The 23635-nt window shown below is 50.3% G+C and overlaps 1 protein-coding gene across 2 annotated transcripts; it reads left to right on the top strand.

The window, feature by feature from the left end:
- Positions 1-6043: 6043 nt before the first annotated feature.
- Positions 6044-23428, top strand: PI4K2B (phosphatidylinositol 4-kinase type 2 beta). Of its 2 annotated transcripts, none has more exons than XM_078869244.1 (10): positions 6044-6442; positions 7851-8103; positions 9405-9605; positions 10664-10795; positions 12032-12185; positions 13752-13819; positions 14441-14531; positions 17326-17459; positions 17747-17806; positions 18699-23428. In XM_078869244.1, exons 1-10 carry the CDS (start codon positions 6150-6152, stop codon positions 18885-18887), a joined length of 1575 nt encoding a protein of 524 aa, XP_078725370.1. In that variant the 5' UTR covers positions 6044-6149; the 3' UTR covers positions 18888-23428. The 2 variants fall into 2 exon arrangements, with proteins under 2 accessions (XP_078725370.1, XP_078725369.1); XM_078869243.1 differs by having other exon boundaries at positions 12032-12287.
- The last annotated feature ends 207 nt before the right edge of the window (positions 23429-23635 follow it).

The following is a 23635-nucleotide window of genomic DNA, read 5'->3' as shown; positions in this document are numbered from 1 at the left end:
TGTGTTTGGAGGAGGAGGAATGCTGCCTATGACCCCAAGAACACCATCCCCACCGTCAAACATGGAGGTGGAAACATTATGCTTTGGGGGTGTTTTTCTGCTCAGGGGACAGGACTACTTCACCGCATCAAAGGGACGATGGACGGGGCCATGTACCATCAAATCTTGGGTGAGAACCTCCTTCCCTCAGCCAAGGCATTGAAAATGGGTCGTGGATGGGTATTCCAGCATGACAATGACCCAAAACACACGGCCAAGGCAACAAAGGAGTGGCTCAAGAAGAAGCACATTAAGGTCCTGGAGTAGCCTAGCCAGTCTCAAGACCTTAATCCCATAGAAAATCTGTGGAGGGAGCCAAAGGTTCGAGTTGCCAAACGTCAGCCTCGAAACCTTAATGACTTGGAGAAGATCTGCAAACAGGAGTGGGACAAAATCCCTCCTGAGATGTGTGCAAACCTAGTGGCCAACTACAAGAAACGTCTGACCTCTGTGATTGTCAACAAGGGTTTTGCCACCAAGTACTAAGTCATGTTTGCAGAGGGGTCAAATACTTATTTCCCTCATTAAAATGCAAATCAATTTATAACATTTTTGACATGCGTTTTCTGGATTTTGTTGTTGTTATTTTGTCTCTCACTGTTCAAATAAACCTACCATTAAAATTATAGACTGATCATTTCTTTGTCAGTGGGCAAACGTACAAAATCAACAGGGGATAAAATACTTTTTTCCCTCACTGTATATGTAGGCGATGGGCAAGCAAGCGGGGTCTGAGCTGGAAAGGAATTCCATCCACGGACGCCAGCACATCAGTTGTGTTAATGGGGGATGAGGGAGCGAGAGATTAGGGTGGGAGATTAGCATGAATGAGCTTCCGTCTCCGCATAAGAGTAGCATCCTTGCATATGCGCACAACAGCAGTGTTAATGAGAGATTAGCACCATGAAAGTGCAATCCAAAGGACATGTGAGCATGAGAGGTGCAAACATCTTCTCTTTAATTGAATCACTTCAATTGAAGTCATCTCCACTCGACGTGCTCCCAGGTTCCTTGTTCAAGCAATGTGCTCCGGAACTCGCCATCATGATCAGGAACATCGCAAATACCTCATTCTCTATGGAGTCTCGACCTGGATGACCCATCTAGTTATCGTCCCATCACTAATCTCTCGAACCTCTCTAAACTTCTTGAATGACTCGCCCTCGCCCAGCTAAAACACCACATCACCTCCTCCCCAAACTACTGCTGCTTCCAGTCAGCTTCCCATCAAAACTATTCCACAGAAACAGCACTCACTAGAGTGCTCGATGACATTTGAACGATTATTGATTCCGGCTCCATTATTGCACTTGTAAGTCTGGACATTTCGTCAGCCTTTGACACCGTCAACTACTCGCTCCTTACTTCCCTCCTGAAATCCGACTTCGGTATATGTGGCTCAGCACTCAAGTGGATAGTTTCGTACCTTTCTGACCGAAAATCTTCAGTCAGGGTGGGCACGTCCACATCGCCTGAAACGAGCATTATGCAAGGTTCCCCAGGGCTCCATCGTACAGTAGGTCCCCTGCTCTTTACAGCCTACACTTCCCTGATCGGCCGGCTCATCGCAAGCTTCGTTGTTAAGCACCACTCATACGCAGATGACACAATTCTATTCACCGCCATCGATTCTAGCAATGCATCTGGGTTCGAGAAGCTCTCGGAATGTGCCACCGCCTTGCAACAGTGGTTCACTGCACACAACCTAGCCCTTTATCCGAAAAAGTCAGTGGCCATCATGTTAGGTACCAAGCAACGTCTCAACTCATCAGCACTCCCAACACACATACACATCTTTGGTCACAGCAACATGTTCACCGATCACTTCAGCTACTTCGGTGTCATCCTAGATTCAACTTTATCCTTCGACCATCAAACCAATCATATCATCAGTTCATGTAACTTTCACCTGAAGGCTCTCAGACACCTACGTCCTCTCATCTCCCCTGAAATTGCCAACACATTGGCATGTTGCATCGTTCGCCTCGACTATTGCAACTCCGTCCTAGTCCGGACCTCCACTGGCAACCTAAAAAACTTCAAATACTACAAAACAACCCTGACTGAAGATTGCCGGTCAGAATGGTACGAAACTATCCACTTGAGTGCTGAGCCACATATACCGAAGTCAGATTTCAGGAGGGAAGTAAGTAGCGAGTAGTTGACGGTGTCAAAGGCTGACAAAATGTCCAGACTTACAAGTGCAACAATGGAGCTGGAATCAATAATCGTTCAAATGTCATCGAGCACTCTAGTGAGTGCTGTTTCTGTGGAGTAGTTTTGACGGTAAGCTGACTGGAAGCAGCAGTAGTTTGGGGAGGAGGTGATGTGTGGTTTTAGCTGGGTGAGGGCTAGTCGTTCAAGGAGTTTAGAGAGGTTCGAGAGATTAGTGATGGGACGATAACTAGATGGGTCATCCGGGTCGAGACTTGGTTTCTTTAACAAGGGGGAAACCAGGCCAGATTTGAGGTTGGACGGAAAACACCCCATAGAGAATGAGGCATTTGCGATGTTCCTGATTATGATGGCGAGTTCCAGAGCACATTGCTTGAACAAGGAAGCACGTCGAGTGGAGATGACTTAAATTGATGTGATTCAATTAAAGAGAAAACGTTTGCACCTCTCATGCTCACATGTCCTTTGGATTGCACTCTCATGGTGCTAATCTCTCATTAACACTGCTGTTGTGCGCATATGCGAGGATGCTACTCTTATGTGGCGACGGAAGCTCATTCATGCTAATCTCCCTCCCTAATCTCTCTCCCTAAACCCCCTATTAACACAACTGACGTGCTGGCATCCGTGGATTGAATTCCTTTCCAGCTCAGACCCCGCTTGCTTGCCCATCGCCACATATATAACCTTGGTGTAACAGCTCTCTCGCTGGTTCCACTGCTGGATTATTTTTTTCCGTCCGAGGACGACCGCTTGTGTTGCGATCGAAATGTGATATATTATTTTTATTTTGTTTTATTTTCTACTTACGTGACTTTACCGAAAGAACCAAAGAGTATATATAGAGCACAGTAACCACTTTACGTTGTCTCCACGTGAAACATTCTTATCCAGAATTTTAGTAATTTTACCCAAAAAATACTAGTTAATTTTTGAAAATAAATCTTCGAAAAACCGTTGTAAAAAATTACTAGTTCTTTTTTTAAATACGTCAGTCGTTTTAAAATACTTTTTCTAAAGTATATTTTCACGTATCCCATAAGCCACACGCCCTTCTGGCAATGCTTTTGCTCAGCATTGGTTCGTATGTACTATACGTTGAACTTCTTTCGCTCCGTACGTAGCCAACCGTTCTAATCGGAGGTGTGGGACAACAAACTAAACACAAAAGGCAGTTCTAAAGAAATGAGTTTTCAATTGAAACGATTTAAAAGTGCATAGCTCTAGTGGCTTCCTAATATCGGAAGAGCGTTCCAGGCGGCCGCTGACGCGCATCTGAAACCGCGCGATGCGGTGGCTGTCTTTATTCGATGGTCAGCCAAAAGCCGCTGCGAGGTTGACCGGAGTTCGCATGGTGGTTTATGCTCCTTGACGAGATCAGCGATATATTGTGGTTCATTTGTGGCAGGCACTTTGTGTGTTATGAGTGCGACCTTCAACCTCAAACAAAACCCTGCATTTGTTTCGACATTCAGTGTGTAATCATCCTTCAGGGCACTGCTTGAGTGAACTTGTCAGATGTCTGTAGGCAAGGACCCTCCTCCCTCTCTCTGTTATATATGGGCACTGAAGACATAGAGCAAAGAAGATGTTTTACCGGTTTTAACATCAATGAGTACACTTTCTTTTGCGGATACATTCACCGCATTCAACAACACGACGTTGAACAAAGTCAACGAGTTTATCACTAAACGAGCCACTGGGACGATTCCGACAAAGTGGGACGCCCACAACGGGGATGGAGTGGAGGAATCCGCTCATGTGCAGGGATCGTTCGTGGGAGGAGGGTCAAGCCTTCAGCCATCCAGCAGTGGATTGATTGTGGCTCATGATGGCGACGACGATGCCATGTCAAGCTGCAGTGAGAGATAACACGCGGTTATTGAAGAAAATATCGCAACTGAGTGAAAATTTGAATACGGTCATTTTCAAACATCTCGAACGGCTGAACCATTTGTTGCTGTGCGCGAACATTCCCGTAAAAACATTACACAACCCTTGCCGCTGCTGCTGCACGCAAACTTTGCATAAAGACTTCCAGCAAATAGAGTGGTGACCCCTGTCACCCTCCCTGCCCTGCCTCGAGTGCACAGCAAGACTGGGTGGCTGGTCAACAACTCCTGCAGATGTCAAAGCTGGGAGCAGGCAGCTAGAAACTAAACTAAAACATTTTTTTATTTTACCAAGACCAACTGAGCTGCTATATAGTTCTTCTTTAGAAGCGACCTGTCCATCAAAAATGATGTGGAGGAAAAAACCGGAGGACCCGGAGAAAAATTCACGTGACCACGGGGAGAGAGACACGCAAACTCCACATATACAGGCGTCAGTCAGGATCGAAACCACGACCTCCTGTATACCAGGCAAGGTAGTTAACATCTCGCCACCGTGCTGCCAAAGCTCAAAGTGAGCCTGCGCAGGTGGTGATGGAGGCTACCTCTTGGTGACCTTGATGCAAAGTGATGTTGTAGTTTAATGTTTACGTGCAATTTTATTGAGGGACCTGTGTGTTGTCTTGGTGTGGTCTGGGATAGTTTTGTTGTTTTGTTTGTCTTGAAAAATCTGCAGGAATTGATGTAATTATGCAATTTTAACTCGTACATATTTTAGTGACTTGCTTACCTTTCTTATACCTTGCACTTATGTCGTTTTTGTTGTATTTTAACTTTCTGACCCACTCCTACTGGACATCTGTGAAAACGAGCTTCATAGCTCATCGGATTTCTCCAGAATAAAGATTCTGACCCGAGGTGAAACACGGACCACGGGGATCTCCCCGGGACGATAGAGCAGCAGCAGACAGGACTCATCCTCGCATTGGTCCTTCCACCCAACAACTCACACTTCCACTCACCCACTCGTTCAACAACCGCCGTTCACCACTGTGGTGGTGACGTCACGGCGTTTGTAAGCCAGGCTAGGTGCACGTTGAAGCCACGTGAAGTGTCGAGGCTCTCTGGCAGGCCACGGGACAGATCCAGGTGTTATGGGTTAACTGAGACGACTGGCAGATGCACCCACTGTGCCAACTCACTGCGTTTTATCCACCCGGCGTTCCGCTCGTTGCGAGCGTCGCTCCTCTGCCCTTTGTTGTTGTTGGAGGGCGACTGCCTCTTAACTGCTCAGCAGCTTCCTTCACGAGAGGCCTCCTCAATACTGGCCGATCTTGACACCGCTATCATCGGCAAGTTCACTCAGCTCCACGTGCTCCTGTACCGGCATCAGTCCATCTCTTTTCTCTCCCATCCCGTGCCCGTTTAGTCCGCTCTATCCGGCCGAACAGAAGCTGCTTGGGCATGCGGTAGCTGGACATGCGGGCTACGTGGGCCAACCAATGCAGCCTCCCCTGCTGGAGGAGCTCAACGATTATGGGGACTGTGTCCCAAATCTTTCAGGATCCGTGAATTCTTCACCCACCAGATCTATAGCCAACGAACGCCATTCGCCACTCCGTGACGGCGACGTCATCGCTGCGCCTGTGCCAAGCCAGGTGCACTTTGAGCCACTCTATGACCCACTAACCTCGCATGACATAATGACGCACTGAAACACGTCGGCTTAGGCTGTTGATAAATCACAATGTCGTAATAGGACGCTCTGGCGCGCAGATCATTCGCGTGGAAACTACGTCATCACGCACCGCTTTAATCTCTCCTCCATTGCAAAAACACATTCGAGACATCGGCACGCACGCCAGACCGCACGGTGCACGCCGTGACGTCTCCCTCAACATGAGGCTCTGTGACGTCACCACTAACGCCACGTGCGCCACGACGCCCTCGCACATTCCTTTCCAACTCGAGGTGACATGACGTCATTTCTCAGCCCCGCCCTCCCAACAGGAAGCCACCGCCTCTGCACCCCTCTCACCATAACCACCCGACCAAGTTGCCGTGTCCACAGTTCGATTCCCTGCTCCCCCCCTGCCCCAAGCCATGATGATGAAGGCTCTGAGAGACCACGAAGACGACGACGGCGATGAGGAGGATGAGGTGTTCGCCGCCGCAGTCGCCGGGTCCACCGCCGCCGCCGCCTCCGGCCCCGCCGCGGTCCCGGGCCGCTCGACCCCGCGACCCGCCAGCCTCGCCTTCTCCCGGGTCGGGTTCGAGCCCCAGGCCGGGCCTGGCGCCGCCGTGAGGGTACCGGAGTCTCCCCCGGGATCTCCCGGCCGCGACGGCGAGAAGGAGCCGCTCCTGGCCGCTTCGTCCGCGGGGGACCTAAGGGGACGGTGGGTGCACCTAGTCTGGCACGAGTGTGGCGGTGACGTCATTGTGTGTGTGTGTGTGTGCCTTCGCCTTTAGAGGGTGTGGGGTGTGTGAGTGTCTATGGGTGCACCAAACCTGGCACGAGTGTGGTGGTGACGTCAATGTGTGTGTGGTGTTGGCCACCATAGGTGCTCGCGAGAGCACTTGCTCCAACAGTCTTAATGCTGTACGTGATGTCTTTGTGTATGAGTGTCAAAAGGTGGACCTAGCCTGGTATAAGTGTGGCGGTGACGTCACTGTGTGTGTGTGTATATACTGTACAGTATACGTGTCCGTGATCGTGTATGCATGGTGTGTATGCGTGTCTGTGAGTGAACCTAGCCTGGCACGGCCGCTGCTGGTGGGAACGTCACCGCGAAGTGTGTCTCGGTTGTGTGTGTGTCTGTATCAGCGTCTGGGTACACCTAGCCTGGCACAAGCGCGGTGGTGGTGCCTGAGCATGTGTACACGTGGTCATTTTTTGTTAACGCAGTCGCTGAGCAAAGGCTCACAGTCCCAAAGCGTCAAACGGCCAGTAAACAGGCAGCCCTATCAAAGATGAAACCGATAAAGAGGGGAACAGTAGTAACCATGGCAGTAGTAGTGATAGAAAAGTTAAGTGGTTGAGTGGATGGGTGCGTGAATGGGTGGGCAAGTGAGTGGATAAGTGTGTGTATTAGTCGGCGAGTGAGTGAATGGGTGAGTGTGCGACTGAGTGAGTGGTTAAATGAATGAGTGGGCGAGTGAAGTGAATGGGTGATTGGGCGAGTGATTGAGTGAGTGTGTGCATGAATGAGTGGGTGAGTGAGAGTGTTGTTGTGACCTGCAGTGCGGTGTTGCTGATGGTTGAGAACACGTTGTGGGGGATGAGACGAAACAGTGTCTGGTAGACCAAGTCTTCAACACGGGTGGAGGAATCCAGTGTGAGAATCCGATGAGCTATAAAGCTCTTTTTCACAGATGTCCTTTAGGGGCGGGTCACAACGTTACAAAAATAAACAATACAAAAACACAATAGGAGTGCAAAGTATAGGAAAGGTAAACTAATCACTAAAATAATATACAAATTAAACTGAACTATTTTATTTTACCAGTTGAAGCCCACTGAGCTTTTAGCTTCTTTTTCTGAAGCGACCTGGCCACAAATGATAGCTCAACAAAGTGGCTTATCATGTGGAAATGTATAGCAGCCAAATAATCTTAATAATCTAAATGCATTTTTCTAAATGTGGAAGGAAAAACTGGAGGTCCCAGTGAAAAAATCCACATGACCACTCCAAATATACAACAGGCATGAGGGTTGGGATTGAACCCGTGACCTCCTGGTCTTGCGGGGTCCTGTGGAGGTGCTCCCAAAGCGTGCTTGCTCACGTCGGTGCCTCCATCCGGCAGGGACGGTCAGCTGTGCCCTACAAGTCCCTATCACCACCACCACCACTACCTCCACCAGCACCACCACCACCGGCGCGACTCCCCCTCGTCTCCGCACACTGCCGCCGCCCCCGACTCTTTGAACGCGTTCCCGCGCGACCAGCAGTTCTCGGAAGTGGTGTGCAGCGTGGAGCGCGCCATGGAGGCCGGCGTGGAGCCGCAGAGGATCTCGCAGGGCTCCAGCGGCAGCTACTTTGTGCGAGATCTGTCAGGGGTGAGAGGTCGCGGGGCAGGGGTTTGGGACACTACTGAAGATCCCACGTATAGCCTCCACAGACTATTGGGGGCAAGTGCTGCTAACGACCCTCTTATGAAGACCGCCCACTGCCAGCACCACACCTAGCCACCTTTCTCTCTGGAGTGGTGATGTTTACACATTGCACCAGTTAATCATTTGAGGCTGGGTTGATCTAGGGGAGGCCCAGGACCAGTTAAAATATTTGCCACTGTTATTGGTTATGAGTGGGAATCGAATTCGCATCGCCAGGTTTGCAGCGCAGCGTACTAACTGCTACACTACCGCCCACCACATATACATATCATACGCACACCTATACAAGACAAAGTTCCCCTGTTTTGCCTTTATAGACTCTTGCGGGCAAGTGCTGTTAATGAGCCTCTTATAAAGGCTGTTCACTGCACACGAGGGAGTGGGTGATCAGCACCATGCCCGGCCGCCTTTCTCTCCCCATTGGCGATGTTTATACTTTACATCGCATCAGGTAATCATTTGAGATGGAGTTGGCCTAAGGGAGGCTCAGGACTGGTTCAAATATTCGTCACTGGTGTTGGCCGCGAGCGGAAATCGAACTCTCGTTGCCGAGTTTGTAGTGCAGTGCACTACCTGCTGCACCACCGTTCCCCACATATACATACACACACCTACACACATCTACACACAAACACGAACATACATACACATGTATGGCACACAGAGACACACACATGTACACATGGACCCACATAAAGACACACACACACTACCACATCCCTCCACCACAGCGCCCCGCTCCCCCAGGAATCGAATTTGGGTTGCCTGGTTTTCAACGCAGATCGTTAACCACTGTGCTACCATTCCCCTCAGACTCCCCTGAGGAGTTGCAGAACAGATGTCAACAGAAACACACACATATCATTCACTTGATTTTACTCTTGCTTACTCAAAAAAGTCTAAAAATTCTTCAGGAGGGTCCTGCCAAGTTTTTCTTACAGTAGTGGGGCGAGGTTGCTTCTTTGTATAACCTGTTTTGAGTATCTTGCGGGTATTTTTTGATCATTGGGGATGTTTTGGTCCAATACCAACGACGTTGTACATCTTTTTTTTACTATGGGAGGAAACTGGAGAAACTGGAGAACAGATGGGGGGAGAGAGGAGAGAGAACATACACAAACTCCATGTAGATAGACACCCGAGCCAGGAATCAATCCCTGGTTCCTTGTTGTTGCGGGGCGCGAATGTCACCACCCGGCCCCCATTGGGGATTGTTGTCTCTGCACGTGCGACACCGTGCGCAGAAGTCCGTGGGGGTGTTCAAGCCCAAGTCTGAGGAGCCGTATGGGCAGCTCAACCCCAAGTGGACCAAATGGTTGCAGAAGCTGTGCTGCCCCTGCTGCTTCGGCCGGGACTGCCTGGTGCTCAACCAGGGCTACCTGTCCGAGGCTGGCGCCAGCCTCGTCGACTCCACGCTCGGCCTCAACATCGTGCCCAAGACCAAGGTGCGGAGATACACGGCACATAGTGGCGAGGGGGGAGCCGGGGGGTGGACACGGTGGTGGGGTGAGGGGGGGAGACGTTGACTGGGGGACACGCACATGAACACCCAAAGATCCCCCGTATAGCCTCAACAGGCTGTAGAGGCAAGTGTTGATAGCAAGCAGCACCTAATGAAGGCTGGCATGGCACACGAGGGGGTAGGCGGCCAACACCACAGCCGGTCGCCCATGTCTTCCCAATGGTGATGTTTACACATTGCACCAGGTACTCATTTTAGGCTGAGTCGACCTAGGGAAGGCCCAGGACCGGTTCTGATAATAGTCACCGGTGTTGGCCATGAGCAGGAATCGAACTCTGGTCACCGGGTTCATATGCAGCATGCTCACTGCTACACTACTGCTCTCCACACGGATACACACACAGGGACAGACATGGATACATTGTGGAGAGACGGGGGGACAAACACGGAGACATGGAGATGGGAGAAGTGGTAGAGAAGGAGGTTCCGTGTCTCCTGTGCAGCAGCTGCAGGATCTGGCGGAGTGGAAATGAGTTGGTAGCGGTGAGGTAAGGTGGTGGTGGCGGGGGGTGTTGATGGTGGTGGCGGTAGTATCAACGACTTGGGCTATGATTTCATCTTTATCTTGGTGGAAAACACGAAGGTGAGCAAATAGGTTTAATAAAGGGACAAATGGGAACAGGGGGAGACGCAGGGTGATGGAGGAGGGATGGGGGATCGAGAGGAGATGGATCGAGGACTTGGTTGTGGTGGTGGGATATGTAGGTGGTATGGCTGGAGAGTGAGGCATTTCACTACAGTTGTGATTGTGGTGGTGGCGTGTGCAGGTGGTTTGGCTAGCAAACGAGGCGTTTCACTACAGTTGTGGTGGTTATGGTGGTGGTAGTTGCGGTGATTGGTAGTGGTGGCGTGTGCAGGTATTGTGGCTAGCGAGCGAGTTGTTTCATTTCGGTTGTTGTGGTTGTTGTGATGGTGGTGGGTGCAGGTGGTGTGGCTACCATGCGAGGCGTTTTACTACGGTTTGTGGTATTTGTTGTGCAGGTGGTGTGGCTAGCGAGTGAGGCATTTCACTATGGAGCCATCGACCGCGCCAAGTCACGTGGCAAGAAGCTTGCGCTGGAACGAGTGCCGGAGATTGGACGCAGATTCCACAGAATCGGCCTTCCGCCTAAGGTATGTGCGTGTCGCCACCTTGTAGTGGTGAATTACGTCATTATGTGTGTGTGTGTAGGGAGTGGTAGTGTAGCGGTTATCGCACTGCGCTACGAACCTGGCCTCCACTGGGTAGACTCGGCCTCAAATGAATACCTGGTGTGTTTGTGTAAAACATTGCCACTCGGGAGACAAAGGTGGCCGGGCTTTTTTGCTGGCCACCCACCCCCTCGTGTGCCTTGCCGGCCTGTATAGGTGCTCGATAATAGTACTTGCCCCAACTGTCTTTTAAGGTTATAGGGGGGATCTTTGTCTTTGTTTCACGATTTTGTGGGCAGCGGTGGCTCAGTGGTTAGTGCACTGTGCTACAAACCCAGTGACGTGAGTTCGATGTTCACGATCAGTGGAAAATATTTGAACCGATCCTGCGCCTCCCCTCAGTCAACTCAATCTTAAATAACTACCTGGCGCGCTGCATAAAATCAGCAGAGGGGATACAAAGGCGGCCGGGTGTAGTGTTGTCCACCCACCCCCTCGTGTGCCATGTTGGCTTTCATAGGTGCTCGCTGAATAGCACTTGTGGCAACAGTCTTTTAAAGGCTACACGGGGGATCTTTAACTTTGTGATTTTGTATTCGAGTGTGAAATTTGCATGCGAGTGTAAAAGTGCGTGTGTATGTGTGTGCAGTGGGGAGCAGTAGAGTAGCGGTTAACACACTGTGCTACGATCCTGGTGACCCGAGTTTCCCGCTGATGGCCAACACCAGTGGTGAATGTTTGAACTGGCTCTGAGCCTTCCCTAGGTCGATTCGGCCATCGGCGAGTGCGTGGTACGGTGTGAATACATCAGCACTGGAGAGATAAAGGTGTCGTTCTGTCTACCCACCCCTGCTTGTGCCATACTCGCGAACAGCACTTGCTTCAACGGTCTGTTCAGTCTATATGGGAGATCTGTGTCTTTGTGTGTATCTGCGTACGTGAATGGGGAGCGGTAGCGTAGGGGTTAGCGCACTGCATCGGGAACCCAGCGATCCGAGTTCGATTCCCGCTCATGGCCAACACCAGTGACGATTATCTGAACCAGTTCTGGGGCTCCCCTAGGTCGACTCAGCCTCAATTGAGAAACTGGTGTGGTGTATAAACAGCCGCTGGGGATACAAAGGTGTTCCTACCTTCATAGGTGCTACTCGCTACCAGCACTTGCCCCAACAGTCTGTTAAGGCAATAGGGGGGGGGGGTCTTTGTCTGTGTGAGTAGGTAGGCTCTCTGCAGCTGTTCGTGGAGGGCTATAAAGATGCCGAGGATTGGCTGCGACGCTTCGAGGTGGAGCCCCTGCCAGAGAACACCAACAAGCAGCTGCAGCTTGAGTTTGAGAAGCTTGTGTGCCTCGACTATATCATCCGCAACACCGGTGCGGTCGCCACCATCGCACTTATACCGACACGTAGCGGTGGCACACAGCGGGGACCCACAGCGGTGGCACACAGCGGTGACACACAGCGGGGACACAGCGGTAACACAGAGGTCACACGCAGCACTCGCACAGACACGCAGTCGTGGCACACAGTGGGGACACATAGCGGTGACACATAGCGGTGACACATAGCGGTCACACATAGCGGTGACACATAACGGTAACACAGCGGTCACACAGCACTCGCACTGACATGCAGCGGTAGCACACAGCAGTGACGCACAACACTCATGTGGACACAACAGTGACACAGTATTGACAGACATGACTCATACGGACACACAACAATGACATATAGTCGTGACACAACTCTTGCATAGACACACAGCAATGACACCTAGCGGTGACACACGTGTAACAGACAACACTCATAGGGACACATCAGTGACACACAGGAGTGGCACACAATCCTCACACGGACACAGCAGTGACACGTTATTATTTATTGTTATTGTACTTAATTCTAGATTTGAAGCTTTCGTGACTGCAATGATTCATATTCTCAGGTTTTTTCGGTAAAGTCACGTAGGTAAAAACATTAAAATTAATGAAAGTAAAATAAAACAAAACAAAATAAAATTCACGACGTTTCGGAGGCAACACAAGTCTCCGTCATCAGGTGGGACCATCACAGCCGAATTAGCTGCATCAAGTGAAGCAATGATTCAAGATGTAATCCCTTATAAGCAAGTTGAAGGGAGGTGGAGAGGGGGGGGAGAGCTTATCAGGCTGTGGTAGCCAGTAATCTCTTCATTGTTCTTTGATCACCGCTCGCCACGTTTCCATTCATTGTGTTGAGCACTACGTGATGTCTTTGATCACCGCTCGCCCTCCGTCCCGGCGCGTCTCCATTCATTGTGTTGAGCACTGCGTGCAGTCTTTGATCGCCGCTCGCCCTCCGTCCCGACACGTCTCCATTCATTGTGTTGAGCACTGCGTGCAGTCTTTGATCACCGCTCCTCCTCCCTCCCGATACGTTTCCATTCATTGGCTACCACAGCCTGATAAGCTCTCCCCCCCCTCTCCACCTCCCTTCAACTTGCTTATAAGGGATTACATCTTGAATCATTGCTTCACTTGATGCAGCTAATTCGGCTGTGACGGTCCCACCTGATGACGGAGACTTGTGTTGCCTCCGAAACGTCGTGAATTTTATTTTGTTTTGTTTTATTTTACTTTCATTAATTTTAATGTTTTTACCTACGTGACTTTACCGAAAAAACCTGAGAATATGTTATTGTACTTGTTTATCCAGCAAAGCATCACGGAGTCTCATGACTCTTTTTCTGAGGGGTCCTGCCAGGTTTTTTCAGTAGACCGTGATGATGCTGCAGTGTTGTACTCTAATCCGAATTGAGTAATTTAACACTGATATTGCAGCAAGACATGACACTGACATAACACTGACACACAGTATGGACATGAACCCATAGCCGCTAACACTGACCCGTTACAATTCTCGTTGTGATGGTGTGAAATGGTGGCTGCGGCTGGCGGTGTCAGACCGTGGCAATGACAACTGGCTCATTAAGTATGAACCTCGCAAGGAGACGGACAAGGACAAGGAGCAGGTGAGCGAGTCACGCGCACGAGGGGAGTCTCCCTGTCTGTGTGTGCGTGCGTGTGTGTACTCGTGTGGGGAGCGGTAGTCAAGCGGTTAGCGCATTGCGCTTCGAACCTGGGGGCACAAGTTCGATTCCTGCTTACAGCCAACATTGGTGTGGATTATCTGAACAGGTTCTGGGCCTCCCTTACGTAGACCACCCACCCCCTCATATCATGCTGGCCTTCATAGTTCCTCACTAACAGCACTTGCCCGAACAGTCTGTTCAGGCTATACGGGCGCTCTTTGCCTTGTGTGTTTATGGTAGTGGAGCGGCTAGTGCGCTGTGCTTCGAACCTGGCGACCCGAGTTCGATTCCTGCTCACGGCAGAACATCAGTGACGATTTTCTGAACCAGTCCCGAGCCTCCCCTAGGTCTTCTCAGCCTGCAATTAATACTTGGGTGCAGTGTGTAAACATCACCACTGGGGAGACAAAGGCGACCGGGAGTGGTGCTGGCCACCCACCCACCCCCTCATGTGCTGTGCCAACCTTCATAGGTACTGTTCGTTAACAGCACTTTCCCCAATGGTCTGTTAAGGCTATACGGGGGGATCTTTGTCTTGTACCCGTGCGTGCGGCCACACAGGAGGCTGTGGAGCGGGAGCCGGCCGTGAGAATCGCGGCGATTGACAACGGCCTTGCGTTTCCCTTCAAGCACCCGGACTCGTGGCGAGCGTGTGAGTGTCTCCCTTGGCTCTCCCGTCTACCTCACCTAGCTCTCTCTCTGCTCCTATCTCATGTCCCAGCTCCACGCAGTAGGGGAGCAACACTTTCCCATCCACCCAGCCTGCCACACAAGAGTAATGTTCGTCACATGAGCTGTAATTACGTCGTTATATAATTTATTTTTATTTTTTACCTACGTGACTTTACCGAAAAAACCAAAGAAGAGCGAGATGTTATGTTTAGACAATGGGTCTCAATGTGAGTCACTGGTGACTGAGCTGAGACCGTAACCTCACTACACTTGAGATTCCAGTTTAATGACAAGCCGGTCTCTGTGGGTTTCAATGTGTTTCTGTGGCTCTCTATGCGAGTCCATTGGTCTCTTTATGTGAGTGGTTGGTGACCAGGCTGAGGCCATCAACTCGCTACACTTGAATCCGGTTGAAGCCTAGACGAGATCCCAGGATCTCAGCAGTGCCGGCTCAACGCTCTGACCTCTGTGCCACCCGGCCCCCCGCTTGCGTGCCGGGTTTTGGAATGCATATTTGCGTGTGTGTGTATGTGGAGGTCATGGTGGAGCAGTTGTGTAGCGGTTGGCGCACTGCGCTAGGGCTGAACGATTTTGGGAAAATATCTAATTGCGATTTTGTTGACCGATATTGCGATTTGATTTGCGATTTTATTTTTTGAAGTCAAGCTTCAGTTCAATATTCACTGTGTACTAGATTTTAAACGTGATGGAGCATTTCCACATGAAACCATCAAAATATGAACTGCTCTATATATTCTAATGCCAGTGGAGTGGATTTAACTGAGTCGCAGATGTACTTCTTGGAGGCAACACATATTTATTTACACCAACACATTAACACAAAGGGGTTACTGCCCAATCTTGATTTGAAGCTTTCGTGACTGCAGGAATCCATACTCTTTGGTTCTTTCAGTAAAGTCACGTAGGTAGAAAAATTAAATAAAAAATTATATATTACGACGTTTCGATCATAACACAAGCGGTCGTCCTCAGGCAGAGAAAATAATCCAGCAGTGGAACTGCTGAACCAGCAAGAGAGCTGTTACAACAAGAGGTTAAATATGTGGCGAAGGGCAAGCAGGCCGGGTCTGAGCTGGAAAGGAATTCCATCCCCGGACGCAAGCACGTCAGTTGTATTAATGGGGGAGATGAGGGAGAGAGAGATTAGGTAAAGAGATGAGCATGAAATGAGCTTCCGTCGCAGCATAAGAGTATCGTCTCCGCATATGCTCACAACAGCAGTGTCGCACAGCCAAAACCATCGATACATCGAGGCTAAGGGAGCAGAGGTGGCCATGTTAGTGAGACCCCAGCTCGTTAATGCAGAGGCACCTAACAGGGCAATGCAACTCAGAGAGTCGGAGATAGCAGCCAAACGGCAGGGAAGATTGGAAGCACCACAGCAAGTTACGACTTTGCTTGGTTAAAATTTCTTCATGAAAACATTCGCGACCACTTGTGATAAGGGAGAACCCATACAGGTACCTTCATTTTGTTTGTAGAATGTACCAATCCAGATGAAGTAAGTGTTGGTAAGGCAGTGCCTCACCAAAGTTGGTACATCAGGATTTAGTCCCTGTTGGACCAAGTCTTCAATGATTGCTATGGTGTCAGGTACAGGTACCTTGATGAACAGAGAGACTACATCGAAGCTGACAAGCAAATCATCTGGAGACTGAAAAGTCCTTTATTAGAGAAACCAAGTGAGCTGAATTAAGTACTGCTGAGGTGGTCTTGCCCGTGAATAGAAGCAGGGTCTCAGACAGAAATCGGGCCAATTTGTACGTAGGTGAGTTGATGGTAGAAACGATAGGACGGAGTGGAGTACCTTCTTTATGGATTTTTGGAAGACCATAAAATCTGGGTGGTCTAGCAGCCGAAGGGTATAGAGAGAGCTGCTTGGTCAGTTTGATTAGAGAAGTCAAATTAGTGATGATATTGTTGGTTTTTGTAGCCAGGCGGTTGGTAGGATCTTTGTTGATTTTAGTATAACTGCCATCATTAAGAATGTCCTGGATTTTGTTGTTGTATGTGGTTTATCCATGATGACCGTGGTATTGCCCTTGTCGGCTGAAAGGATGACAATGTCATCTCTCTTTTTCAATTGAGCGCATTCAGAGCGCTCGTCCCTGCTGGGTTACTGCCCCTTTACCAGATAACCTATGGTGGTGTACCACCAGGCTAACTACGCTAGTTACTGGGAGTAGCTACAATGGACAGGACCCTGGCTTGGTTCCTCGTCCACGTGTTGGTGACTTAGATGCACGCCGCTTCCTGTGAGTGGCTGGCTGATGTGCCATCCGTTGTAGAAGTGCCAAGGGTCATCCAGAGGCTGAGACCAGGAAAAGCGCCCGGCAGAGATGACCTCTCAAGTGAATTGCGGAGGGTGGCGTTTGTTTGCACGATACACCGACTCTGGCACAAGCACAGTGGTGATGTCACCGCCACTTCGTGGAGGACGACAGTTGTTGTAAACGTGTATTTTTGTGTGCGTGTGTATATGCTCCTGTATTTGTGTGTACACGTGTTTATATACACGTGTTTTTGTGTATATATAAATAAATACGTGTATTTGTGTACGTGTGTGTACACGTGTGTAATACAGATGTATAAGTACACGCGTGTATTTGTGTGTTCACGTGTATTATACAGATTTTTGTGCGCCTGGCCTGGCACCGGTGCCGTGGTGACATCACCGTCACTTCGTGGTGAATGGCGGGTATTGGTATTATACAGATGTATAAGTACACGTGTGTGTACACGTGTATGTGTAGATCCGTTCTACTGGGCGTGGCTGCCCCAGGCCAAGGTTCCCTTCTCTCAGGACACGTGTGACCTCGTGCTGCCAAAGATCTCCGACATGAACTTTGTGCAGGACCTGGTGGAGGATCTCTACGAGCTGTTCAAGGCACGCACCTCCCAGCGGTGGCACAATGACACTGACACGATAACACTGACAGTGACACGATAACACTGACAGTGACACGATAACAGACAGTGACACAGACACAGTGACACTGGCACAGTGACACTGACACAGTGACACAGTGAGACTGACACGATAACAATAACACACAGTAACACTGACATAGTGACACTAACACGATAACACACAAGGGGCTGTAATTTATAATAATTACGACGATGCTGTGATAATTAATCATGTTTGTGTGTGCGTGCTGCTCGGTGCTGTAGGAAGACAAAGGATTCGACCGAACAATTTTTGAGAAGCAGATGTCGGTGATGAGAGGACAGGTGAGGGCGGACTGCCAAACTTACGCGCACATTGCAGCAACATCGGCTGCCGCTCGCCACTTGGTGGTGGTGATGTCATCACAGACGGCGATTTGTGCCAGGCTAGGTGCACGTTGAGGCTATCGTGTGAAGGGTGGAAGGTTCACTGGCAGGCGGTCACAGGGCAGACTCGGGTGTGTTATGGGTTGAATGACTGAGATGACTGTAAGATGCACCACTTGCGCTTCCCACTGTGCCAACTTGCGGCATTTTAGCTGCCCGGCGCTCCGCTTAGTGTGGATGCTCTACACCCTCACTTGTTGCTGGAGGGTGACTGCTTACAGTTTTCCAGCAGCATCCTTCACGAGCCTCCACAGAGGCTGATTTAATCACCGCTGGTGTACTGGTAATTGCCAAGTCTCCATCAGCTTGAACATCTTTCTGTACCGCATCAGTCCATCTCTTCTGTAATCCGTTCTGCATCCGTTTAGCCCCCTCTATCCAGCCAAACAGAAGCTGATTCTTACCTCTATAAAAATCCCCTGTGTAGCCTGAACAGACTGTAGGGGCAAGTGCTGGTAACGAGCACCTATGAAGGCCAGATTGGCGCACAAAGGGGTGGTGGTAGGGCCAGAACCACTCTTGGCTGCCGCTATCTCTTCAGTGCTCATGTTTTACACTGCACACGGGTCCTCATTTAAGACTGAATCGACATAGGGGGTGCCCAGGACCAGTTCAGATATTCGCCGGGTTCATAGTGCAACGTGCCAACCGCTACGCCACACACGCACACACACACGCACACACACACACTCATGCGCGCACACACAAACACTCATACGCTCACACCATCTCTCCTCAACCATGACTCCCCTCTTCCACGTTGTCCCCGCGTCCCCCTTGCTGTCGCCAGATCCTGAACCTGACGCAGGCTCTGCGCGACGGACGCTCCCCGCTGCAGCTGGTGGGGATGCCGTGCGTGCTCATCGAGCGCAGTGCCGGTAGCGCCGGGGGTGGCACGGGGGGCTCGCGCATCCGCACACTCAGCGACGCCTTCACACAGACCTTCAACAGCCGCAAGCCGTTCTTCTCGTCGTGGTGATGTGCCGCACGACCGTTAATGGCGTGACACCACGGGGAGTGGTGACCTTACGGGGAGTGATGCCGTGGGAGTGTGATTCCACGGGGAATGTGTGATGCCATGGGATGGTGTGGAGCCCACGCGGGAGTGTGTGATGCCATGGAGTGTGTGATGCCATGGGAGGATGTGACGCCATGGGGAGTGATTCCATGGGAGGGTGTGATGCCATAGGGAGTGTTATTTAACGGGGAACGTATTTGGGAGAGGGTGACTGGTGGTGGCATCTGTCCTCCAGCGGTGAGATGGCTTCGTCTGGGATCGTTCGGCCATCACTAGTGGAATGATTACATTATTTGGCTTCACCTGAAATGAATTCAGCGATCCCAGACCGCAACCATGAAGCGAAACGGCTTTAATCTGAGAACGGGGTCGTTCAGCGATTTACAGGCAAGATCGTGAAAGTGATATCGAATAATCCAAAGCAATCACCGGAGAGAAGTCGTTTGGCAAAGTCACTTTATCAGTAACCAGTTCGGTCCTGCGATCACGAGGCAAGGTAGTTTTGGCGATGTCTTTACCTTAAATGCATCTGCCGAGCCATTACTGGAACAGTCGCAAGGACGGTCATTTGCTCGTCACTGGAGCACAGTTAATGTGCAACATCAAGGTCATCCCACACCAGGTCGCCATGCGCCGCGGGAAGGAATGTCGTTGGCGGAGGGAGCTCCTCGTTAAGGCGTGCCCGCCCAGCCGGCATGCACGGGGGGCGGCCGGTAGCAACTCGGCACTCAGCCGGCACGCGCGCGCTCTGCACGAGCCCTGCAATTCACCAATTAGCGCGCGCGCTTATAAGCGCTTAAAAGCACCAACTCATTTATCTTCTCGTTTTTTATTTGTACAAATTTCTGATCAAAAGTGTGTTATTTTTCGTTATTATTGTGGTATGTTGCCGTATTATATTAGATGTAGCAGGTCGCCAGATGTTTTGCTTTTTCTTGTTTTGGCCATTGGTAATGCCACTGTGGAGTAGTTAAGTTGAGGTTGGCATTAAGTCTAGGGACATGTGCTAAAGGTAGACCAATGCTAAGCCGAATTAGGACCAATTATACCTGCAATTAGTCAACTCTCGATTATCCTGGGAAATGAGGGGGGAGGGGCGGGCCCGGATAAAACGACAACATGGATAATGCACCACGTACGTAGTAGATTAGGCTACAACCCCCTAATAGACGTTTGCCTTTGTGTAGCGAGGGTGAAGACGCAGAGTGCGTTGTCTATTGTCATTGCTTCTCAAAGGAACCGGTTTACTTACAGACGTGCTCGTGGTCACGCAGGCACCAAGTCACTGGCCCTTCGACGAGTAAGGAGAGGATAACTGACAGAACGGGCTCGTACAAAGACATTCATTTTGAAGCACGGATAATTAAGAGCTGACCACACGTGGTTCACAACGGACCTGATGTGTGACGCGAGGACCAATTGTTATCGCCGTATGCGGGTCAGGCCAGCAGCAATTTCCTCCCAGCGACTGGATGAATTGTCGCAGTATTTAGGATCTTCAATTCGGGGAATTGATTATTTAATTTTTCCTCTGTCCGTAACTATTAGTTTGTTCTGTCCGGAAACATTTGCCCCCCTCCGTCGCATTGATTGAGTTCCATTTCTTTCCATCGGTCTAAAATGCGGCGTAAACCATTGGGGCGAAATAACTTTTCAGAGCCCGATGGGTGGGTCGCGTGTGGTGGGGTAAATGTGGAAACTCTCGCCTCTTCAAACATTGTCTGGCCAACGTCACGGAGGAGGCCGCATACCGGGGGCTCTCTAGAGCTTTTTCAAGTGAAGGCGCTTTCGCCAGCAGTGGTGTGGGCAGGCAATTTCAGGCCTGCGTTTTGACATATTTTACATTTATTTAGCCTGGGTGAGGGCCCGTTGAGAGTCGTCGCCATCCCTATCATTAGCCACGATTAATAATAAACTGCTTAGTTGCAGGTGCCCCCACCAATCCTCTGCCATTTTTCAGTTTTGCGATGCAACAATCCGTCTTGCTGCCTTGCTGCAAGTTTGTTTCTTCCCTCCGTCTCCGTGGTGGTGGACGTTAGCGCTTGGGCCTGTTCCCTCCTTTGGCTGCTGCTCGGTCATTAAGACTCGACCCCCGGCCTTCATTCCTGCCCAATTCCACTTTACTTTTCTGTCACCATGGCGTCATTAACTTGCGGTGGGGTGGGCCTTGCCTGGCTTAAAAAACCGCAGCAGGTTGCGACGGCAACCCAGTGGCATCGGTGAGCGGCGCTGCGCCGTGCTGATGAATATGGGACGGCGAAACCAATGGCGAAGCCATGTCGTATTCTAAAGAAAATATTCTTAAAGCCAGTATACAAGAGCACTGTACCTGAGGTGCGGCTTAGATTTACACAGACGCCTCTGTAATTATTGTTTTTTTTTACCGGCGGGAGTCCTGTGAAAGCAGCCCAGCTGCAACCAACAATCCTGTGTGATGCGTGTGACGTGTGTAAGCGCGCGCACACACCGGTGGCTTAGCTGTTGAGTGCGTAGGCAGTGCAACTGCACCGGGGCCCGGGCGCCGGGCTCCGAAGAGGATGGGGGGTGGAGGGGGGATTGGACAAAAGTGTGCCAGCGTCATGGTTCAAAATTAATCCAGACTTTTTTTAAGTGATTAGAAAATTACTTAATAGGGTAAAACCACATAGCTGCATCGCCCCTCCTACTCTGGCAGACGAATGCTGACTTAGCAGGTCGGTGCTGTGCACACTACCACGTCGAGACAGCTGCCACTAGGGGCGGGGGGAGGGGGTCCTCTTGGCTATATTGCAGCAAGGCGTTGGAATGTTTGAGATGAGCTGTGATGCAAGACACTAAGTTGCTGTGAAGCGGTGTGCCACTAAACACACAAAACACGTGCCCTTGCACCAGGGTCCATGCCCTTGCACCAGGGTCCTTGCCAACAACATGGCACCACTGGATGTTATTACTCTGGTGGTGGAAGTACTTGTTGGGGTGGGGTGACTTTAATATCGACGGGAAGAGGAGAGGGTGACTCAGGTCTCTTTGGGATTGCCGTATACGTTTACGTGGGTGGGGAGCGGTAGTGTTGCGGTGAGCTCACTGCGCTACGAATCCAGCGACCCGGGTTCGATTCTCGCTCACGGCTGGTCATGGGCCTCCCCTAGGTCGACTCAGCCTCAAATGAGTACCTCTTGCGGTGTGTAAAAACATCGCCACTGGGAAGACAAAGGATCTTTATCTTTGGGGGGGGGGGGAAGTCGCCGTTCACATAACGATGCCAAAGTGTTCAGTTTGTCACGACTAGTGCCTGCCGTTTCCAGCCGAGAGTCTGGGTGAGAAAAACCGGGACGAGAGGAGTTGTTGGGTTTCAAGTCCCACCCCGTGGTGAAACTTCACTGACGGCTGTGGGTTGGGTGGACGGGAACAATTGATGCCCTGGACCCCGTCAGTCACTCATTGCTGTGTTTCCTTTGAAGTTAGGGCTCATTTTCTCTCTGGATTGGTCGCTGGTAAATTGGAGCATTGTGCACGCGAATAGTAGTAGTAGCCATAGCGAGAGGCTTTGATCGATGTGGTGTTCCATGTGCAAATATATAATTTGGGGCAGACCCAGCTGAAATTAAGCCCTGCGTTGTCGTAAGCAAACTGACGTGCACATGTTACGTTTTTTTAGGAAAGTTTAACCCAGTTACGTAATCGTCGGCAGGAACCCGTTTCCACACAAATGAGAGCCAACCAACGTTTCTCAATCAGCCGGGGGGCGTCTTGAAGAGATTCGCATGGCTGCAAATTGTATGCAGATAACGCATGGGTTCCAATTGTGCTTGTGACAGTCTCTTTAGTTCACCATTGGTCGAGCCCCGTCCACTGCTGGATGAACGCATTCTAAAGCTTTCACCATTTCTCATGCTCCCGCGATGGAATTATTTATCGAGCTCCGAGCGAGCCGGTTTCATCCGCGGCGAACGAACTCGAGAGGAACGGACCGCTTCCCATATTTTGGCTGCCACTCCGTCCTTAGTCTCGACCGCCGGCCCTGCACTGAGAACACCGATTTAATTGCAAGGTTACATCTATCGGCTAAACTACTTGCGGTGGGAACAAAGCCAGTGACTGCACGAAACAAAGGGCATCATTGTAGAGCAAATTGAAGTTCTTAACTTAATTCGGCCCGACTGAACGGTGGGCGTTATTAATTCACATTCGAGGACTGTCACGCGGCAAGTCCACTATTAATCAGTGGTGAGAAGTGCCACTCAAAGGCGAGGCTCTCCGCCCTTGTCGACCCTGGTTCGCACCCCGTATAGGGTTGTTGGGCTATGAATCTTAAGACCCCCCCCCCCCCCCACAAGGGTCATATGTTCCATGTGTGTCAGTGTGCGGGCACATGCGTGTGTATCTGCACAGGTGCATATTGGGGCGTGCACGAATGTTTACACGAGAGTGTGGTGGAGTGATTGTTCAGATGTCAAAAATATTAATATTTGCCATGAGATGACTTGTGGGTTCCTATTTGCCAATGAAATAAAGGCGCATTGAAATAATCCTGCTGGTCCCTCGTACAACTACCGGATTATAAGACGCAGCCCAATAAAGTTCTACAAATGTCTCGCATGACTACCGGATTATTAGACGCACCTCTTATAATTTATTTTAAAATACAGCGGGGGAAAGAGCGTGGACATTGAGAACACGCAGTCCGACACAAGTCGAAGCGTGTTGACTCTTCCGGAAGATTCTACTCT

Source organism: Lampetra fluviatilis, chromosome 27 (genome assembly GCF_964198595.1).
Source record: "Lampetra fluviatilis chromosome 27, kcLamFluv1.1, whole genome shotgun sequence".
NCBI classification, from domain to species: domain Eukaryota; kingdom Metazoa; phylum Chordata; class Hyperoartia; order Petromyzontiformes; family Petromyzontidae; genus Lampetra; species Lampetra fluviatilis.
The sequence above is the reverse complement of the archived record's forward strand: the minus strand, read 5'-3'. Positions and strand labels throughout refer to the sequence as shown.

Bases quoted from the DNA above. Each gene is read 5' to 3' on its own strand.
- PI4K2B (XM_078869243.1), top strand. From the start codon at position 6,150: ATGATGATGAAGGCTCTGAGAGACCACGAAGACGACGACGGCGATGAG. The intron at 6,443-7,850 runs GTGGGTGCACCT...TCCATCCGGCAG, and splicing joins GCGGGGGACCTAAGGGGACG to GGACGGTCAGCTGTGCCCTA. The intron at 10,796-12,031 runs GTATGTGCGTGT...CTGTGTGAGTAG, and splicing joins GAATCGGCCTTCCGCCTAAG to GTAGGCTCTCTGCAGCTGTT.